Genomic DNA, 22,196 nt, shown 5'->3' on the forward strand with positions numbered 1-22,196 from the left:
TTGCTGGGTTTTGTTTCCTAAAGTGCTTGGAAATTTTATGCTGTTGGATAATACTTTACCATTCAAAGGATCGATGTTTTACAGTCCCGAGGGAAAGTAGGTTGTTGCTTAACATGAAAGGGTTTTTTTTTTTTCACCTGGGGATAAGGTGCTTTTTTCACCCAGGGAGAAAATGCTTTTTTAACTGTTAAATCAAGAAAGAGACCAGGAATTTTGTTTTCTTGTCTGTGTATATCCCCAATTATTTTTCTACCTAGTTTTATACATATGATCTGTTATTCATCTTTCTCTGTAATTTACACACATTTTCCTAAGAATTTCAAACATCTTGCACCATTTTACATTGTCAAACATTTCTTTTAGGTCCGCAAATCCTTTGAACATTTCTTTTCTTTTTTTTATGGTGCTGCTTACATTATGAAGTGCAACGTTAAAACTAACTTCCTGTTCCCTTTGCCTTTCCTAAAGCCAGAGTGTAGTCATCAAATATATCTTCAATTTTCTTTTCCTTTTTTTCTGTTTATTATTCTTCTGTGACATGTTACTGAGTCTGGAAGTTAGATTTTTTATAAATATTATCTATGTAATGTCATTATGATAAATGCATATTGCAACAAATGTAAGATTTTCCATGGAAATTTTATTTTATTTTTTATTTGCAGGTTCTTGGCACAGTTGGTGGCATATTTGTTTGCCATATTCTCTATGAAGATGATGATAGTTGTAAGTACAAACTAGAATTGCTATTTTTTAGACATTGTTGGTATGCGTATGTATTGATAGTAGTGTAAGTTACTGCATTGTATGTTTTTTTTTTTTTTTTTTAAAGATGCAAAACATTTTATTAAAGTTATTTGTAAGTGTTCTGTTGATACTAGCACCACTTTAAGGTCCAAGTTGCACAAGCTGCCACTTGGGGCACTAAGGTGACAGTGCCACCAGAGGTGCCACTACTGAAAGATTTCCATACAGGATGTATCGCAGATAGTAGCGACCACTTGGGACATCAGACTGAAAGGGGCATCTAAGTGTAAGATTTGTATACAGTGTGTATCACAATTAACTGGAAACAGACACAGGTGAAAGTGTAAGAAAGATTTTTTTTTGGGGGGGGGGGGGGGGGTTGCTGAATGAGAAATTGCTGGTGTGGGGAAAATGTTGTCAAACTGGTCATGGTTGACGTAGAAAGTTTTGTTCTGGATTGCCAAAAGTAACTGTTAATAAGGGGACCTGTAGAACTTTTTTGTAATAAGCCACATGGGCTTATAAACTAATACAATCAAATTTTATTGCAATCATCAGAAACAATTTAGTACCTGCAAACATTCATGTCGCCCACTTACAGTTCACATTGCAAAGGCACTGCACCATCTTGTGTCAAAGGGAACATGAGCACCTCGATGACTTCTGGAGTTCAGTAATATCAGTAATAAGCCTGGTAATCAGTCATGTGTATTAAACTGTCTCTACTGGGAGAGAAGTCTTGTTCTTTTTCCAGTAACTTATTATTTCTTTTACATGTGGTAATGATTTCTGTATGTGAAAAGTACAGAGTTGCACCTTGTTTCAGAGTCCATGTTAAATTGTAGATTCGCCAATAGTTGACTGTCGGCCAATTCAAAGGCCAGAGGAAGGTAAGGGCTTGCCACATCTGACAAGACCATGTCTAGTAAGGAACTGCAGTGTTCCAATCCAACCTTCATATTGTGTGAAGACAACTGTAAGAGCTCCTTTTTTACAAAAATCAGGCTGAAATTGATTAAAACTGCATTAATCTGATTTGCGTATTTATGTGGGTGACCACATACAATATTTTTCAAAGTTGGATTTGATAGGGGAGACAATATCACTATAATGTTCGCACTCAGCAGTACATATTGGTTAGTTGATGTCTTCATCTTACTTCATTTAGGCCATAAGCCCAAGTGTGTGCTTGTACACCACGAGTCTTCACTGTTGTTAACCCAAGACTTACTCAGCAACAAAGCAGTTATTCTTCTTTTGCACTGCATGAATACTAGTGTAATAGTAAAAACTGTAGGAGAGCTTGTAGTAAATGTTCACTGATAGTGATTTCAGCTGGAGGGTTTGGAGTGAAGGTGTTCGACCTTTGTTTTAACTTTTTGTTTGATTTCTTGATTTAGAACATCTGGCTTCAGTTTTTATATTAGTTAGAAAATCAGACAGCTGGCTGAGATGGGATATCAAAATGGTAGTAAAAGACTAGCCAAGAATAATTGTGAACAGTGGTTCCTGAAATGGATCACAAAAGGGGAAATGCTTGTATTGACCATGATTATGATGATGGTGAAATTTATTATTATTATTATTATTATTATTATTATTATTATTATTATTATTATTGTGGTGGTGGTGGTAGTGGTGGTGGTGGTGGTGGTGGTGGTGACAGGGTGGTGTATTAATTAGAACAGTTAAGTGGAATATCAGAAATAGTTACAGAAAATAGGGGAAACTTTGGCAACAGAGTTGTTATCACTCTGTGTGATACGTATTTGCACCAACACGAAACATAAATACACAATCACAGTGTATCAAAGGTAAGTTTGAAGCTGATCAGTGGGATTTGATTACATATGCCATCTAGCAGAAATGTTTATGTGCTTGTTAAACAGCAAAAAATGCGTATGGGAATCTGGATGTTGAGCTTCTCATGAAATATCAGTCTAAAGGTGCACTGACACAAATTTTTGTGGCAGAGGTGTATTATGTCATATAGGAAAGGGATGTGTTGGGATTCAGTCTGTAAGTAGAGTTAGTCATCAAAACCAGTGTAAGTTTTGTACAGAGTTCACAGAAATCGGTCCGGCTACTGACCCAATACTTGTAATAATTAAAATCAAGTGATAAGTATTCTGTGGAAGCAAAAACTCTAAATCATACATCTGAGAAGACACATTAAGGCAATCACCAATAAATGTCATATAGTACCTGCTTATGCTTGCTGAGAATGAGACTATTGGTTGGACATCTGTTGTTTTGCATATGGCCAGTGTAGAACTTAAAGTTCACACTTTGATTTTATTATAAGCTCCTGTATCTGTGGTCACAGTTGAAAAATTTGTAGCCTTAAATAACACTCAATAATTGTAATCACTTTGTACATGAATATATGAACACTTTTATCTGATAGAGCTTTGGTAAATAATCATGCAATAGAACCATCAGTGAGTTTTTCAGGCACCAACTCTTCGGTACCAATATATTGCTACAGCTTTATTGTTATTTTTTATTTATTTTTTACAGCAGTTATCACTGCTTTTTAAACAGTGTGCAGACCTTCACAGTCTCAAGCATGCCCCTTGTGTTGGTCTCATCATTTCTACATGTAATCATTTCAGACTTCACTAATTTGTAGCCTCACAGTGTTAACAATTCATTTTCTTTAATCACACTGTTATGGGTGATAAAATCATATTGTAAATTAGGCATTTGAACACAATCATGGTTTCATTATGCTTCTGTAGTACAAAAGGTCATTCACCATTACCTTTTCCTTTCTCCTTCTGAAAATATAGTGATTTTGTCATAATGCGTCATTAGTTACACCTGGAAAATTATTTCAGTTTGCCAATTTGGGTATAAGGAAGTTGAACTAATTAATATTACAAAATAGGAAGAGCCAGAACAGGATTAACAAAATCAGATAACAGGGACTGAATCCTCTGCTTCCCAAGATAAAGAAGAATTCCTTTGAAGGATTCAAGGAGTAAGAAGGAACTATAAATCACTCTAAAGTTATGAATGGTGGTATTGCCATGTCAGTTTTTCATTTGTCTGCACCTCCTCAGTTGTTTTTGCAAACAGTTTGCAAGCAATCGCTCCTCTTCCATTACTAATAAAATAGGCTACATTTTTATTTCTTTTAATTTAACTGTTATTTTTAAATTACTTCCTCTTTTTGTGACTGTTTTATCTTAATTTATTAATGATTGATTTAAAGTTTGCTAACTAAATGCAGTGACCCGGTTAAGTCTGTGTTGCCCCCTTTTCTTTTGCTGTTGGTATTTGTGTTCATACAAAATGAATTTAAGTTTTGGTATTTAGCCTGTTTCAGATAATTTTGTATTGTTTCCATCTTTCATTTTATATATTTGTTTTCAGTTGATTTTCTGGGTGCTTTTGAGAACAAGAGTCCCCAGCACTTGGCCCTGAGGCCCATGTACGTAAGCCCTGACTACGAGCCTGTCCCAGTGCACTACTTACAACACCCTGCCACACTGTCCTGGCAACTAATGCACAAAAAGACAAAAACTGTTCTGCAGCAAGGTCCTGATAGGATACGTGTTTGTAGATCTCTCTCTTCTGTTAATAACAAAAATGTGGAAACAAATAAATCTGCAGAAAAACTGAGACCAAAGTCAGTTCATGTGCCAATGCACAACTCTGAATACTAACAAAATGTTGTTACATTTTGCTTCAGATTTAACTGTCTTAGTCACTGCTGTTTACATGTTTTTATCGCATCTCTAAAAGAGTGGCACTTCTTTAGTGGAACGTATATTGTGTGGAAGTGTGATTAAAACAGCTAAATTTAAGAATGTTGACAACTGCTTTAAATTTTAAGCAGTATGATATGTTACATCAGAAAATTGTGTGGGTATAGATAATAATTGTGCAACTTCCTTGTCATATTAGGACAACTCTATAACAGCATGCTTCAGAAAAAAATCCTTTGAAATGGAATAAAAGTTTTAAAGTAAAATTTGTTGTCTGTCTTGAGCGTTGTGTTAAATAATATTAGTTGGCTGTTTGTTGCCTGGTCTTAATTATCTTATGGTACAGTTTAGAAATATTGAGAGTTTTCTGTGTTGTGGAAGCTGTATGTTCTAGAATATTCGTAAAGTGACTAAATAACAAAATGCCTGTAAGGAGGAAAATTACTTTTTGATCTTTTGGGTTGTATGGTGCCATTTGTATAAATATCAGACACAAAAATGTTATCTTCCATTATTCTGCTCATGCAGATTAATGTCGAGTATTATCCTTTACAGTACAAAAATTTAGAAAAAAGCTACAAAAGCATCTTTTGGGGCACTTGCATTGATGAAATAATGAGGATTTCCTAGTTCAGGTAGATGTGTTCTGTGTTTTTTTGTGTTATATAGTTTTTGGTGCTTATTAGTAATATTGTACATTTACTGCCTCAGAATGTTTCCTTTTTTTGCTCCCTCTCCTGGAAAGTTGATCATTTTTGTTTTTAATGTGAACACAGAAGCAATTGTCTTCTACATTAAACTATATTCTATTTTTTTTTTTCAAAAACTTCTCTCTGTACATGTCACAGTTCAGTCATAATGGTGCTCTTATCATTCCAGATGAAGTATTCTTCCATTCAGAAATCAAAGAATAGAAAATTGTCAATTATTTGTTTTATATATTAAGAGAATATAAGCGTAAATAAGAAAGAAAGAAAGGAAAACTTGCTCTTAATCCTAATTGCCTTTCAGATAAGTAACTATTTTTATAGAGTTTTGCTCACAGCAGGACTGTATTATACATGCCTTGTGCCTCAAGCATAGTTTTGGCAGATATCATCGTGAAACATTTCTTCATGGGGCTTCTGTTTGGTATTATAATAGCTAAAGAGATTGCTGATACATGAAAGGTACCACCTATCTGTAATTAACCCAGTTCTGGAGAGAAAAAAAACTCATATTTCTACTGTTACAACTATAAATATTTTTGTGCAGTGGTAGCAGAGAAAGCTTATGGTATAATGTATTAACTTTAGTAGTTAGTGTTTAACCTAACACCTGTTGAATGTTTGTTCAATACATGATTAGTAGTTCCATAGTTAATAGTTTCCATTATAGTGATCTGATTAACTGGCAGGCATGGAATTGTATCTTCATTGCAAAATGCTTATGCACTTTGTCTCTGTGAATCACAGTTTTGCATTGCTCTGTTTTACTAGTGTGCTAGCTCTAAATTCCCATTTGTAAACTTTATTGTATAAAGTTCAAGGAAAATTTGAATTTTCAGCCCATATCCTATGTGTTTAACAAATGCTGTTACAGATTTGCACCTGCTGTACAAGATAACAAAATTTCTAAATATTTTTCCTGCAGCAACTTATGTACTGATTAAAGCTCTACATTTTATGTTACAGTTTAATAAATTCAAAAATTTTCCGTGATAATCATACATTACAGAAATACAGCATTATGTACTGAATAATTTATGGATTTCATTTTAAAATAATTCGTTAAACAGAGACCTGAGAAATGTGGAAGCTGTTTGTATAACTGTTAAGTTAGTACTGGATATTCGGATGCAAAACCAGTTATAATCAGGTGTATGTATTATTAGGTCTATGCTATGCCAAAAGTCCTTGCACACAATAAGTTACTCTTCCATTAAAATGCTTACTACAATTCATGTGTCATTTCAGTTTTAATATTATGTGCTTTGACTGCAAGGAACAAGCACTTTACAATTGTTGAGGCATTTCAGTATCCATAAAATATGGAGAGCTTTCTCCAAACAATATCTTTTACATTACAGAACAGTATAATCATATATATTGTATTGTAAGTGTTATTTGATGTGTATGTCAGAAATTACTAATACTGGAAGTTTGCAGTAGATAGTTCCTAATTTTTATGCATGTCCTGCTGTACATATTAGGCATGTTATATCATTCTTCCCCCCTTCAGTATGGCTGCAATGAGTTATGTAGCATGAATTCTTTCCATCGTGATCTGGCAGTCCATACTATGCTGCTGTAGAGTAGTGTGGCGTTTTAGTCATTTATATTTTCAATATATACTGCACAATGAAGTTTCATTTATAGTAAACCTTTTCTTATACTTTCTACTACTTCTGTTGTACAAAGCTGTAAGAAATTTCCTACATAACTGGTTAATAAAATGACTTACTGGTGCTACATTCTTGTCTTATTATTCTAACCCTTTTTTTCCATCACACACTAATTTTCAGTTCTTGTTTGTGATTGTTCTTCAACGTGCAGCCAGCATTTTTATTTTAGCTACTGATAGCATGGTAACTATTACAGAATCAGTGTGCTTAATGCTTGCTTCTTTACTAATATGCTGATTAAATCTCTCTTTCATATAGGAGAAGAGCTGTTAATTTTTACTTATGTGGTGTAAACGACTTCTGACCGCCCCCTCCCATATCTCTCTCTCTCTCTCTCTCTCTCCCCCCTACCCACCCACTCACTCACTCCCCCCTCCTTAAAATGTGAAGACTATTGGCCTTCATCATTGATTTAGGGTTGATTATTTCGATAATTGATGATATTTGAATCTGTTAAGTGGTAAATCTTTGCGGTTACAAATTCTGCTGTGTCGTTAACTTTAAAATGTCGGTAGTAGACATTATTCAAATCTGTAAAATAGGAAATCCTTGTAGTTACAGATTCTGCTATTGTCATTCACTTAAAAAAAGAACATATAATAATCTTTGTGTACATGGTTATTTCACTTCAGTGACTTATGTTTTTGTTTCCATTTTTCAGCCCAAGTTAACAGTTCCTATGGAAAGAAAGCAAATAATGGAAACCGAAACTCTCTTTATTCAATTGAATTTAGTTCTCCAGATAATAATGCAGATGACAGTGTAGAATATGATGAAACAGGTCAGAATGGTAACTCACACTTATCAGCTCCACAACTTTCTCCACGTCCCATGACCCCACGCAGAGTGAAACGCCGTAGTGTAATTTCACGTGGTTCCACCGGCCGTAACTCACAGCAAGATAAACGGGGTAGTGTGAGGCATGGAAACACAGTGCGCTCCTCAGTTAGATCTTCAGGACGGCGGCCGAAACTGCAACACCAGAACCCTGTGACTCGTTTAATAGAGCAGCAGCAGAGTTTGCAGCAACAACAGGCTCTAGGAGACTCGTCCACATCAAATGATTCTCATCGATTGAACATGTTCGACCCTGCATCCTCTCAAGCAGACTTGTTAAACAGCTCACAGTGGCGGAAGACTGCTGGTCACACAAACCCCTTGTATCAGCAGAGTTCTATGCAGTCATTAAATGAGGAAGAAGATTCATTCAACAGACCACCTTCAGCAAGATCGAGTTACTCAAACTATCATGGAACACGTCCCATCAGTTGTTATGTAGGTTCAAGTGGAATGAATTCTTATTATGTGCCAGGACAAGCAACAGCTCAAGTACCTGTCATAAATACACACCGCCGTAGCAATCGGTCAATACCAAAAAGTAGCAGACCGAGTACTGAATTTTTGAGTTGTGGCCCACCAGCGTATCAGTTGCAAGGTGCCATAGACTCTGAAACTGTTATATAATTTTTTTCTTTTAGCACAAAAAATGTAAAGCAAGCCTTCACTGCCAGAAACAAATGTGCCTCTTGTAACTGGATGTTGTGAAAAGTTAAAATTTTATTTCTCTATGGAACTGTGTACTGCAATTATTCACACAAAGTGCTCTTGTATGTGATTGATTTGTATATGCTGTGTGTACAGTTCGATGAATGTTTGGCTCATCATACATATATTTTGGAGCATTATTTGAAGATTTGTGGTTTATTTAAAATAACTGAATCACATATAACACAACAGTGCTGAGTAATATTTTGTGCCTTTCTAGTCAGCTATTGAATGTAGTGTTTTGTACGTGAGCATACTATCATATGTTATATGTGATGGCTAACCCTCATTAGGCTGTTGCTGGTAAATTCTAGTTTTCACGCGTCTCGGGAAAACTCCTTCATGTAAAATGTTACACCTGGGAATCATTTTACAAGGTATGAATGTGGAACTGTTAAATATGTAATTTGCTTTGGAAGCAATGAATTCAAAAACTTACTTTTAATACATTTCTCAGACATTGTTATTAAAGCTGTAAATATGCCATAAAGCACCAGGTTTGAGTAACTTCTGTTCATTGGCAGTGTCAAATTCAACTTGGCCAGCAGTGTCAGCAAATGTAGAAGTAAATTTTGAGGTCACACTTGCAACATAATTTTCAGGAATGTATAGTTGGACCGTTCTTTTCTAGCTGTTTACAAATTTTTATTAAATGCTTCCATCCGTCATATTCCCCAAATCCAAGAAGCAGCTCGCCGTATGTTCTGCAAGTTGGATTCAACCCACAGTGATCCCTTATGATCTGACTACTTACTAATGAATGTGACAGAACCCGACAAACAACAATTTTTTGATGTTTGTTTTAATTTTTCTTCTCGGTATTTTATTTTTAACATATTACTGCACCCTCAACAAACAATGAGAGAATAGCTTTCAGTTTATCCTTAACACTGATATTACAGGCTATAATTTTGACTGTTAAAGATTTCCACTTCCTTGTGAACGGATGTTACTGCACTTCAAACCAAGTCTCTGCTCCCGGGATTTTTATATCGTTACTGGAGATGGTGCTGCAAGGACTGTCAATTAGTGTCGGACCCAATTTCTGCTTTTTTTCATTCATCAAATGTTTCTGTTCATCTGTGTCAGTATCAATTTAGAATCCACATTATCTTCTTAACAACAAAGGCCTAATACTTTTAAAAGGTCCATAAAACGCATTTCTTACATCTGAAGCAATTTTTATACATTTTGGCAGCCTGAAACACTGATAGTTGGTTCTGGTGAGAAGAAAGCAACTTAATAAATAGTAGTAATAAGGCTGTAAAGATTTATTTTCGTAACCAGCTTTGAAACTTTCTGACAACTTTGGATGACACATATATTTATTATAACATCACTTTACATAACACAGACAAATATAACAAATTTCTAGAACTGGGAAAATTTTACAATTGCCTTGATCATATTAAAAGACTGATTTTTCAAAATATGATTGAAAACTATTATTGTGATTGTGAGAAGTTAAATGAAAAATTTGATCAATTTTTGTATTAGTTGTACAAATATCAGAAATAAAACGTATTTGTGGAAACTGTTACTATAACTGCATCAGTCCCTCAGAGGTTTTTATCTATCTTTCCAAAACTTCTTTCAAACCACTTCAGCTCATCACCCTACAAAGTTTATTGAGTAATCATAAGTTTGTTATTCTACACATCTTATATCACATGGTGCATGTCATTTCGTGGATCAGTTACGTTGCGCTGTTTATTTTTATTCATCTAAGGATCACACGTTGTGTTAGTAGAATGAAACACAGTAACACAAAATATAACTGCACACAGAATTCATAAATGTACCCCCTGAATATGACAGGTGATAGGCCTAGCCTTGAAGGAACCATCCTGGAATTTACGTAAAATGATTTAGGAAAACCACAGAAAACCCAATTCAGTACGGCCGGACAGAATAAACTCCATCCTCCCGAATATGGGGGGTCAGTATCTTAATAGCTGCACCATCTTACTCGATCACTCCATATTATACAATGTTCTTTGATTTACATCCAATTTGTGTCACCACACACACTAGACACCTGGTGATGACTTCTGAATTATGAAGGTGGCGTTGTGCCCCTGGTGCTGACTCCAGTCTGTTTGACTCCAGGACCAGAAACATTCAACTATGCTCCATGTTTGTCTTCCTGTCCTCCCCTCTGTCTACCTAACAAACTACTACTACTACTAGTAGTAGTAGCAGTAGTAGTAATTGTGGTTGTTGTCCTCTTCTCTTTCCATTTTCTGCCATTTGAAAATTGTGTCCAGGTTTTGTGTCTCATCTACAGAAAAGGATTCCATAGCTAAAAATTAAGTGTACATAGTAGTAAAGTCTTTCTTTCTCATCGCAGCTGATAAATCTCTTCTGATCCGAGGTTCTGGACTACTTTTCTGTAACTCTTCCCATTTCCTAAATCTGGTCAGTCCAGTTCTTTCTCCCCTGCAATCGTTCTGTCAGGAGGAGGAACCACTGGCTCCTTAAGCTTGCACATTTCCTTAACTTTTCACCTAACGCTGCTTGATGCAATACTGATTTGAAACCAGTTACGGACTGGTCAATAAAAATCATAATTTTACTGGTGCAATTTTATTAACATATTCCACTTTGAAAATGTCACGGCATCCCACTGTGTAAAAATTAAATCTAAAGATGTCACAGTCTAAAGAGGTCACATAATGTGACTACACTGCGTCATCCTTTGAGATAAGTGTAAAATGATGATCTGTGAGCAAAAAGGAAAAGAATTATTATTTGGTTGTAAGACAATGCTGACATATCTCTCTAACTTTACACATAATCACTTAAGATACTGGAACTCACTCTGTAGTTAGGCCTAATGATATGTCTCAGAGATACATATGAAAACTAGGCAGTTAAATATATGTACTAACTAAGAAACATGTAAGTAAGGCTGTGATTTCCAAATGAAATTTCATATACTGAATATAGTTATTCGAATTTATCTGCCAATGAGTATATTTACAACATGCAGCTCTGGTAGTATGAAGTATCAAATCTTGTTAGTAGGTCTTATTATTTTCATTTAATAATGAACATGTACTATTGTATTTGACAGTGATTGTTCACTACATTTTTTGTCTGTCTTCCATGAATAGAAAGCTATGTGCCTATTAATAAAAAAAAAGAATTTTGAACTGTACTTGCCACTTAATTTGTAACTGAGTAGTGAGAATATATTTGTGGCATTTTTGTTGTGAAAAAGTGTTTAAACCTTGTATCATGAAAGTGTGTTAAGTGTTCCTGTACACACCAAAATTCTACAAATAGCATTTTGTATCTGTATTAATGTACATACAGTATAAGTTGTGTAATAATATGTGATGACTCGCTGGAGAAATGTTCTCTGTTAATGGAATGTGTGCAATTATTTTTGTTGTGTGAGTGGGTACTGTTTTGGCAGAAAGTTCTAAGTTTTTTGGAGACATTTCTAGGAAATTATTAAAGTGTTTTAAATTCAGAATATAATTAATAAAGTACAGTGATAGTGGTTTCAATACCAACACCTTTGCTTGCAAAATTTTACATCAGTAATTTTTGGTACCCAGGGAAGACATTAAAACATTCCATACAAGATATGATTTGTTGATTGTTTTTTAAATTGTAGAAATGAGATTGTTTAATACCTTAAGCTGCTTCATAGTTTATTCTTTACTGTGAGTTCATTGAAAGACTATTATCTAGCACAATTTTTTTTTTGTTAAACAATGGACAATCCAGGAAGGAAAAGAAAAGTCGCTACTCACCAAATGGTGGAGATGCTGAGTTGCAGATAGGCACAACAAAAAGACTCTTACAATATAAGCTTTTGGCCAACAAGGCCAGAGGCTGCAGAGAGAGAGAGAGAGAGAGAGAGAGAGAGAGAGAGAGAGAGAGAGTGTCTCTCGCCTATTTTCAACAAAGACCTTATTGGCCAAAATCATATACTGTGACAGTCTTTTTGTTGTGCCTATCTGTGACTCGGCATCTCTGCTTTAAGGTGAGTAGCAACTTTTCTTTACAAATTTTTACTAACATGTTAATTTCCTAAAGGCAATTGGTGGACATAGCAGAAGTTCATGCCTGATGCCATGTGCCTGTTGGCGACCACATTTTTTACGCAGAAACCAGTACACACCCTGAGTATTTATTTTACTTTAGTTAGTATTGCAGCAGAGCTAAAGAATGACACTTTTTTTTAACTTGGTCACAAAACCATGAGAGGGTGGACAGTCTAAAGTTACAGATGACACGCAGGAAAATAAGCTATAAGTTAAACAGATTGGTTTGAAGATGAACAGTATTGATGTGAAACCAATTATGGATCAGTAAATAAAAATCATAATGTTACTACTGCATTTTATTTACTATTCCACTCTGAACATGTCATGGAGTCTCACTGTGGAAAAAATAAATCTAAAGATGTACTTGTCATGTCACATAGTGTGTCAGTCTTTGAGATAACTGCATAATGATGTTCTGCAAGCAAAAGAATTATTATTTGGTTGTAAGACAGTGCTAACGGTATCTCTGTATCTGTACACATAATCACTTATGATACTGAAACTGACTCTGTAGTTAGGCTTAATGATAAGTCTCAGAGGTAAATAGGAAAACTGGTCAGTTATGTATATGTACTAAGTGAGACACATGTAAGTTAGGCTGCAATTTCTCGATGAAATTTCATATACTGAATTTAGCTATTCGAATGTTTCTGCCAATGAGCATATTTATATGCAGCTCTGTTAGTATGAAATGTCAAATCTTGTGTGTAGTTCTTACTAGTTTCATTGAATAATGAGCGTGTACTGTGAAATTTGACAGCGATTGTTGTTCATCACACTGTTTAGTACAGCATTTCTCTTGATGCCATGTAAAGTGTGAAGTTGCAAAAAATTAACTACAAAACAATGAACAGGATATTATTCCCAACTCTGACCAGAAATACAAATTAATGAACTATATTGCACTATATACTATCCTAAACATAGTGTAGCATTTCGTCACCTGTGGGTGCTGGGCGTCAGATGTGAATCTTTGCAGTGTCTGCCGGCAGCCTTAAGGCAGTCAGTATGTTAATAGCAAGAGTGACAAATATATAACATGTTGACAAAAATATATTATTTACAACTGTGTGACTAAACATCAATTATAAATATTATATGCACTTTTTATATTTTTATGTAACTGTTGTTATTAACAGAAATCAGTCTTCTTGAAATCCGATGCACAATAAGGAATAAATTAAAGAGCAACCTAAGGTATTACATTATACCATACCTACAATTCTATGCAAGTGTTCCTTTAGCCACCATTACAGAGTAAAGTTAGATGGCACAAACTAACAGTGTACAAGAAATACTTAGATTCAGTTACTTATTTCTCTTTCTGCTGATTTAATGAGGTGTTGACACACTGCTTAGCTCAGTTTCGCTCAAATCACTGATCTGAGATTGTGCCCTTACTTCCACAGACACAAAACTCAATATCTACACACACACACACACACACACACACACACACACACACACACACACACACACACACACATATATTCATCCTTAATGTGAGGAAAGCAGAAAACATAGCACATCTCAGCAATTTATCTCTTATTATGACAGATATTTTCTTTAAAATATGCACAAGTTAAAATATAGCTTCATCTCTTCTGATGGCTACAGTTGAGACCTGTTGATGCCACTTCATTTTATTCTTGAGAAATTTTGTGTAATGTTACAATGACCATAGCAAAATGTGCGCTCTTCCCCCTGCTCCCAAAGGAAGTCTGTTTTTCATTCAGTAGCACACATCAAAGCAGGTATTAATCTATAGAATATAGGAATTTTGTTTCCTCACTGAATATTGATTTGTTGCATTATTCGAATGGTATACTGCAGCTGCAATTGCTCTAGTACCATAAACAAAAAACTCCTATAATTCGATGTATTTGTTACCTGTGACTACATTTGTTCTTAATATCATTTATCACGACTACCATGAGGCCTCTGGCTTCTTGGCAGTCAACATATCAAAGTACGGTAATTATATTGAGAACATGAAACTGGACGTCTTGCCTGGTGCATAAAAAAGCTAGTTGCAACTGGTAACCAAGGTATGTGAGAACAGTGCAAAAGTTCAAAAGAACTGATAATATTTACGCAGATGTGGCAAGTCAGATTGTTGTGTACAACAACAACAACAACAACAACAAAAGGTATACACTAGTACAACAAAAAAGTTTCTGTAAGTTCAGAATTTGTAAGGTAATGTTCTTTGACACTGTAAGAAGAAAACTTGTAATCTAGCACACATGAAGTGAAGTGGTTCACCATATGTCAAACACGTAGGCAGTCTGTGGCCTTTGGCATTATGTTTCAGTGCATGACTCTTTATTTGAATGTTAGAACATCTGAATTATTCTAAGTTCTTTGCTTTTTTGAATGTTGACTCTGATAATCAAAGTGGCTGCATGCTGTGCTTGATTAATGGCATTATAACATGTGCATGTCTAAACATTATCTCTGATTTTGGAAGTCTTACAAGGCACAAAAAGTACAGAACTGTGATTTGAGTAACACAGTGAGTGTAAGCTTTAATATTACAATCTCCTCCTGCTTTAATTTCAATATTTGTACATAGCAAAAAGACACTGCTCATTTAATAACCAAAGTAGTGTACCAGGAATATACATATTTTCCAGCAATTACTGAAAATTTATAACATCCTGTTTTGTAGCATATTTACTTCTCTGTGTACTATGTGAATTTTATTTGCATGAGTCAGCATGAATATTCTTTATATTCATTGGTGCAGTAAATACATTGTTACAGCTTTTCACTATTTTTGGGCTTTATTGATGGAAATAATACTGTTTAGTCATTGTGGAGAAATCCGTATCTTGTCCCTAAAAAAATTCTACTCTGAATGTTACTTATTTCTTCAGTAGAGTTTGTGTCGGTAATTGGTAGTTTTTAATAGTGCTTTGTCAAAGAGTATGATGGTTCAGTATGTTTGTGAATGGCAAATAAAACTTTTTAGGCTAATATTGTACCATGAGTACTATTGTTGTTTTGTTCTTTGCTCACGTAAGTTTTCTGCATATCAGTATACATTAAATTAAATATGATGCCCACAATACTTTCTTTTTCTCTGATGAGAATGCATTGTAGATGATCAGGACGACTGTTTTATTTTGTTTTTCTTGAAGTTTTGAACTGTTCATATTAGAGACCATTACCTCAATACCGATACATAATTTTTTCTCAGGCTGTTAAATGTTTAACATTAGTACATTTAGTTATAGAAGAATATTATTATTATTTTTATTTCAATGTTTTTATTAATACTGGGAATGGCCTTACAATGTGAGCTGGTAATTACTCACCTAATTTATTTTTCTAGCAGGCAATGATGGTTGATCTCATTGTTTTTTTTTTTTTTTAAGACAATATTTAAATGTGCTATAGCACATTGCTATAGCTTTTGTGTGCAAATTGCATATGAAAAGTAACTGCTTGTCTGTTGTACAAAATAGTTATCAATAATGTGTAACAGATATATTGCCTGTTGGCTTTCATTTCAGAATCTTCAGAAGGCATTTGTTTAATGAATTTTCTGGAATTTTGCCATCATGACTAGCTGACAGTGTCAAATATTCACCCTCTATTGCAGGTGGCGAACTGAAGTAGAGCCTGTGTCCAGTGGTTATATACACTAGCCCTGCCAATGTCTGAGGACCTTTTCCTAGTAATTACGACTGGTTTCCTCTTGTCATCTGTAACAGTCATTTGCTGCAATGCAAGGATCCAGAATCTGTTTATTTTGAGGATTTGTTCTTTCTTGTTAAAATGTTGTGATGGTTATGAATTTCAAAGGTTTCCCTGAACAGACAGACATGTTAGCTCTTCTCCACAATATAAAATTACATATCAATCAATTTTATTCCATGGTTGGTCTCTCACAGCATGTGCTCCACCTGTACCAACCTGCATTACCATGGCTCACTGTGTGACATCGACTATGAAATAAAATCTGCTGACACATGGGCTCCCATTATGGAGAACAGCTACCATGCCACTTTGTCCAGAGAAACCATTGAAATTAATAAGTATGTCATTAGTTAAGAAAGGAGGCATCCTCAAGATAAATGGATCCAAGATTTCTGTGGTGCAGCAAACAACAATTGCAGCTAACATGGTCAGAACTATAGCAGTAATCACCAGGTAAAGGCTATCAGACATTCTTGCAGGAAGTGTATGTAAGTATTGGCCGTACCTTTGCCTCCAGTCTGCCATCAGCAATGGAGGGTGGATCTTCGCTAATGCCAGCCATTTGTTTTGGCGATACATCACTTTTACTTAAACTTATGGACTGACTTTTTTCAGTTTCATAAACATTTTATTTTTATCTGTTATTATTTTTATGTTGTAATTTGATGTATTGACACATTCCATGACCTTGGAGATATGCTCCTCAGTTTGGTCCTACGGAACTTGAGACATGTAAATAAAAAAAAATAAGAAAAACGATAAATCAGAAAAGTTATTAAACACAACTCTGCCTAAGATCCGGAAACTAAAGCCAACAGACAACATGTCAAAAAGTGGCCACTGAAGCCTAAATAGTTTTGTAATTCTTTAACTGTTATATTATCTCAGGCTCTTGTACTCCTCACAGTGTGGTAGCCACACACTGTTCATCGGCACACTCTGTATTGCTTAATCCTTTTGGAGACAGAGGTGCACATATCAAGTCCCTTGCATTGTATTTTTATGGTTCGTAGGAAGGTATTATTTATCTGCTAATTCTTAAAGCTTTTTGTGTCATTTCTCTCTGATAAATATTTTTAGTTTATGACTTGTCATGGTGGAATTTGTTTAGTTCAATAATTGTACATAATTAGAATTGGGAATATCTACCGCAAAAAATAGCTAAGGGCAACTCGTGAACCTCATTTGGTATTAAGTAAAATTGGAAATAATATTTGTTGTGTTATTTATTTTACTTATCACTATAATTCTCCACAATCAGTCTTAAAATTACTGATAAATATCTTCTCTCAAAAGCCAAAGAAATTACTGTCATTCTGATACTGAAGATTTAGCCAAAGGAATGTGTGTGAAGCTTAATGCTGTACAGTTGGGGAAGTCAAGAAGAAAAATTGTGTTTTAATCTCTCGAGAGGCTCTATTGCAGTCACTGAAACCATAAAACTGACAATGTGAACATGGTTACGTGTAATTAGTGACACTTTATACATTCACATGAATGCCATCAGACATTTTCATCTTGTGATAATCGTTGACATGGCTCCAGTGATGAACTGAATTTCAATAGTGTCTTACACAATTCCTAAATTAAGGCATTGTTTCTGTATTGGTTAAAATTTAAATTGAAGGGAAAACGTCGGAGTTATGTGGTGCATTGGTACTGGGATTCTGAGAGATGGATTCAGATTAATTTTTTGCAACATATGAGGGTTTGTCATAGCAAGATTTACTGTGAATGTGGCGTAGAAATTTGATCTCAGGAATTTTAGTCTCTGCTAAATGACATCCATCATAGCTGAATAAATACAGTGTTTGTTTATTTTCATTATATGTATGTTCTATTTATGCCAAATTTGTTTGTCTCTGTAATAATACTGTTATTTTATATTATTTTTAATCCCTGGAACTATGAAAATATATGACACACATTTGTTAAATTACAGTTGTTATCCAATCATTAAAAGATCATAGATTTACAAAGATGTAGCATTATTTTAAGAGATACCATAAAAATATTCAAAAGTCAGCTGAAATTTGTGATTCTGATCTTGATCGCTGTTGCTGACTTTGACAATTCTAAAGTAAATAAGAGGCTCACTTTTTCATAGTGCATTTGTAGTCAGTCTGCATTAATTTTATGGTAATTACTCCAAACATAATGCCTTCATAAAAGAAAGACTGCATTTATTCACTTGAATATTTTGTATTTGGGATGAATCACATAAGATGTAACCTGCCTTTTATTTAATGAACATTTTAAGATATTTAAATATTTGCAGCAAATGATACCACAAAATGTGGCACACAATTTTGTTGTATGATTGATACTCCTAATTCATTTATCAGCCAAGATTTGAAGGAAGTGTGTTTTTTAATGGAAATATGTACTTTTAAACAGCATTAAGAAATTCTTGAATAAGACAGTGTTAATGATATAATGTTTGTTAATATTGATGCTGAAACTTTTTGCAAAAATATGCAAGAAATGCACCAAAATTGAAAGGCAAGGGGCCAGAAATGGCTTTGCGATGTAAACACTGGTTAATGGGGCTATCATGCTGGCTCCATCATTGTCCATAACAAGAAGGTAGGTCTATGTGAGTAAGATTTAACATACAAGGTGTCTAACCAACTTGTATATGTGCTCTCCTTGTGGCAAATGCAGTATCTAGTTGGTGTTCTAGTTCGGTCAAAATCCATCCTAACATGTCAATATAAACTGTTTCAATAGCTGCCATTATTGTTGCCCACCAGATGCAGTACGTTTTGGCTTGTCATCTGGTTTGATTCACTGTAGCAATTGCAGTTTGTACAGAAACAGGTGACTACACTTTCAGAGTACCTGGTGCAGTTCCTTTGTGCCATTTGAACTGACTTCTGTGTTGAATGCTGGAAAACCTGTTGAAATCTCTATGTATCTTTGTCACTTTCTCCTTGACTTGCCTACTGGGTGCTTCAAATCCACACCCCCTGTTTCTTATGGATGGCCAAGACATTGGTGGTTGCACATAACACATTCCAAAATTTCTCTGAACTTGGATGTCTGACTGTGTTTCAATAAGCCTAGTCACACCCTGTTCCTTTTCCTATGCATACTTCATTCTACGATTCCTTTGTGATGGTCCTACCTCTCTGCAACAACAAAGAAAAATCTTTTTTCAGTTATGTTGCTTATGTCACGCAGAAAGGCAAAATATATTTTATTCATTACTTTATATTTAAAAAAACTTTGTATAAGCGATGCTGAACAGCTTTTAGAAAGGTCAGAAAGTGCATTGCAAAATATAATGCTGTACTTCTATTTTATTGACAATCAATTTCGACCCAACATCGGACCACCTCCGGGTCTCCTGCACCATAAGGAGAAAACTTATTTTCTCCTTTTGGCGCAGGGTACTCAAAGGTGGTCCAATGTTGGATCAAAGTCTATTGTCTTCAATAAAAATAGTAGCAGAGCTGTATATTTTGCAATTCAATTCATAACTTTACTTTTTTCTCTAAGTTCATTACCAGTCGAGTTATATGATGCTGGAGTTGTAAAGTACATTTTGAAACAGCCTGTATTTCTTCTTGGCCCTGCTTTATAGAACATAGATATAGAATCATTTAAGATTGTCGTAAATGGAACTATGTGCTAATTTCTATCATGTTGGAAGGAGCTTAGGAATGTGTGCACAAATTCATGTTTAAGTGAACAGGTTTCGTGGAAACAATTAAACAGCCAAAAGGCTTGATACAACAGCAGTACTTGGCATGAGAGCCTCGCTTGGCAGAGTTTACATCAAAGCAGCCAATTCTGGCTGTGTTCCCTTTCAATTTGAGCACATTTCTTATATATTTTGTGCAAAATGTTTCAATGTCAAAATAAACAACCTTTACATAGCTGTATTTGTCTTTTCAAGAGCTTTTGAATGCCATTAAAACCTAGGCTTATTAACAATACAACAAAGTGTCTCTGCATACTATCTTTTGGCAAAAACTCATTTGTGTGTGTGTGTGTGTGTGTGTGTGTGGGGAGAGAGAGAGAGAGAGAGAGAGAAAGAGAGCGAGATTTCCAATAATTGCTGTTACCCAGATTTCTTCCCACAACAATGTAAACAGTGAGTGAATTCCATGTGATTTGTTGTTGAATGGTATGAAGAGATATGAAGATACATCTTCTGCTCTCTCCAGGAGGCCCTGCTGGAGGTAGCTACCAGTAGATATACCTTCTTTTGTAACAGTATATTTTGGATTACTGTAAGGAGTGCTTGTACAGTACAGTTTTTGTTTGTGTTGTGGGGTAAATACAGGAAAGGAAAGATTGGAAGCAGGTAACCTCATATAGCCCTCCTCTTGAAGAACCTTACACTTAATGTCCATGTCTGATGGACATATTACTGTAACAGTTGTTCTGTAGTCTCATGACATGGGCAGTGATGGAGAGCTGTGAATTTTAATTCAGACAGTTGGCAAACTTTTTAAAAATGTCAGGAAATTTTAGTAGATAATCCGTTTTTAAGAGTTTTGTATTGTCCGGAATTGTTTCCTGTCATTGAAGGCCTAATTTGAGAGGTATCAAGGACTACTAGCTTTAAAATTCCCATATGCAACTGTACCACATTGTGTTAGATACTGATACTGATGCAGACCATTCCATGTATCAGAACACAGTTGAAATCACACTAGGTCGTCTTTGACAGGATCTCACTGCACTTGAGATAAGTTTGTTGAGTCTTTCTGCTTTCAAATACTTGAGTGTGTCATGTCCAAGAAATATGTAAGAAGTCTAAATCTGGAAAATCAAAGCAGGTTAGTGTAGTCTTGTTGCCATTTAATAGTGTGATGGTGCACACACAACTGTGGAGATACCCTCTCATTCATTTATCCCTATGTTGTTTTTAAACAAAGTGTATTTGTCGCAGTCACTTTTTGTGTGAGTGCTGCATAGGTAAAATGTAAGATACGCTTATTGGTCTGCACTATGTATCTTATTGCTAAGTTCCAACAAAATGTCTGACAGTGTCTTATATCAATTGAAGAAATAGTCTTTCTGGAAAAATTAGTCTTTGAAATAATCCTGATATACCTTCGAATATAGGCTTTATATCTGCCCCCAAAGTGTGTGGTACTTGGACTGTTGCATGTTTTATGTGAGGTACAGATTTTGTTGTGGTCATAAAGTTCAAGCCCAGAATATGCACAGTAAGGTCCTACTATAAAGACATGTATTGTTTCTTTGTTTTGGTGTCATAAGACAACCACTATGTACCAAAATATGTTTATTTCACGTTAATGAATAACAACTATACTTCACAAGATCTATAGCATAATAAAATTCATAGATCTGTCATTCAAACTCATAAATCTTAATTTAATAGAGAGAAGTATTTCTAGCTCGCAGTGAAATAGGCTACAGATATTTGTGGTGACACTTCCTGCTTAGATTAGATTAGATTTACTTTCATTCCAATTGATCCGTAGTGAGGAGGTCCTCCAGGATGTGGAACATGTCAGAAAAACAACAATACATGACAAATATTTACAACTAAAACAAATAAGCTAATGTACCATTCCACAGGTCCCAAGTGGAATGATCATCATTTTTTAATGAACACTAAGAGTCATTTTACAAATACTAATGCACTGAATTTAAAATAAAAAAGTTTTTTATTTATTTATAAGGTAATAAACATGTAATACAACTACTGTAATACTTATTTACAATGAACACATTACTGCACTGAAATGGTGCAGAAGTTAGATTATACTTACACACACACAGACACACAAATTTTCAGTGAACACATTACTGCATTGAAATTGTGCAGAAGTTATGTTGTACTTATATACAAATCAGTTGGTTTTACTAAGAAATTCATCAATGGAGTAGAAGGAGTTGGCCACCAATAAATCCTTTAGGCTTCTCTTAAACTGAATTTCATTGGTTGTTAAGCTTTTTGTGGCTGCTGGCAAGTTATTGAAAATGTGTGTTCCTGAATAATGAACACCTTTTTGTACAAGACTAAGTGACTTTAAATCCTTGTGAAGATTATTCTTATTTCTA

At 34.8% G+C, this 22,196-nt stretch overlaps 1 protein-coding gene across 2 annotated transcripts in view; it reads left to right on the forward strand.

Annotated features, from left to right (window-relative positions):
- Nucleotides 1-21,386, forward strand: part of LOC126180522 (uncharacterized) — an 89,504-nt gene extending 68,118 nt beyond the window's left edge. The window contains exons 4-5 of one of the 2 annotated variants that reach the window (XM_049924702.1): nucleotides 663-723; nucleotides 7,502-21,386. In XM_049924702.1, coding sequence (XP_049780659.1) covers nucleotides 663-723; nucleotides 7,502-8,304 — 864 coding nt within the window. In that variant the 3' untranslated portion in view covers nucleotides 8,305-21,386. The remainder of the gene's footprint in view (nucleotides 1-662; nucleotides 724-7,501) is intronic. The other variant, XM_049924701.1, reaches the window with a different exon arrangement.
- Nucleotides 21,387-22,196: the final 810 nt, after the last annotated feature.

Source organism: Schistocerca cancellata, chromosome 1 (genome assembly GCF_023864275.1).
Source record: "Schistocerca cancellata isolate TAMUIC-IGC-003103 chromosome 1, iqSchCanc2.1, whole genome shotgun sequence".
In the NCBI taxonomy this organism is placed as follows: domain Eukaryota; kingdom Metazoa; phylum Arthropoda; class Insecta; order Orthoptera; family Acrididae; genus Schistocerca; species Schistocerca cancellata.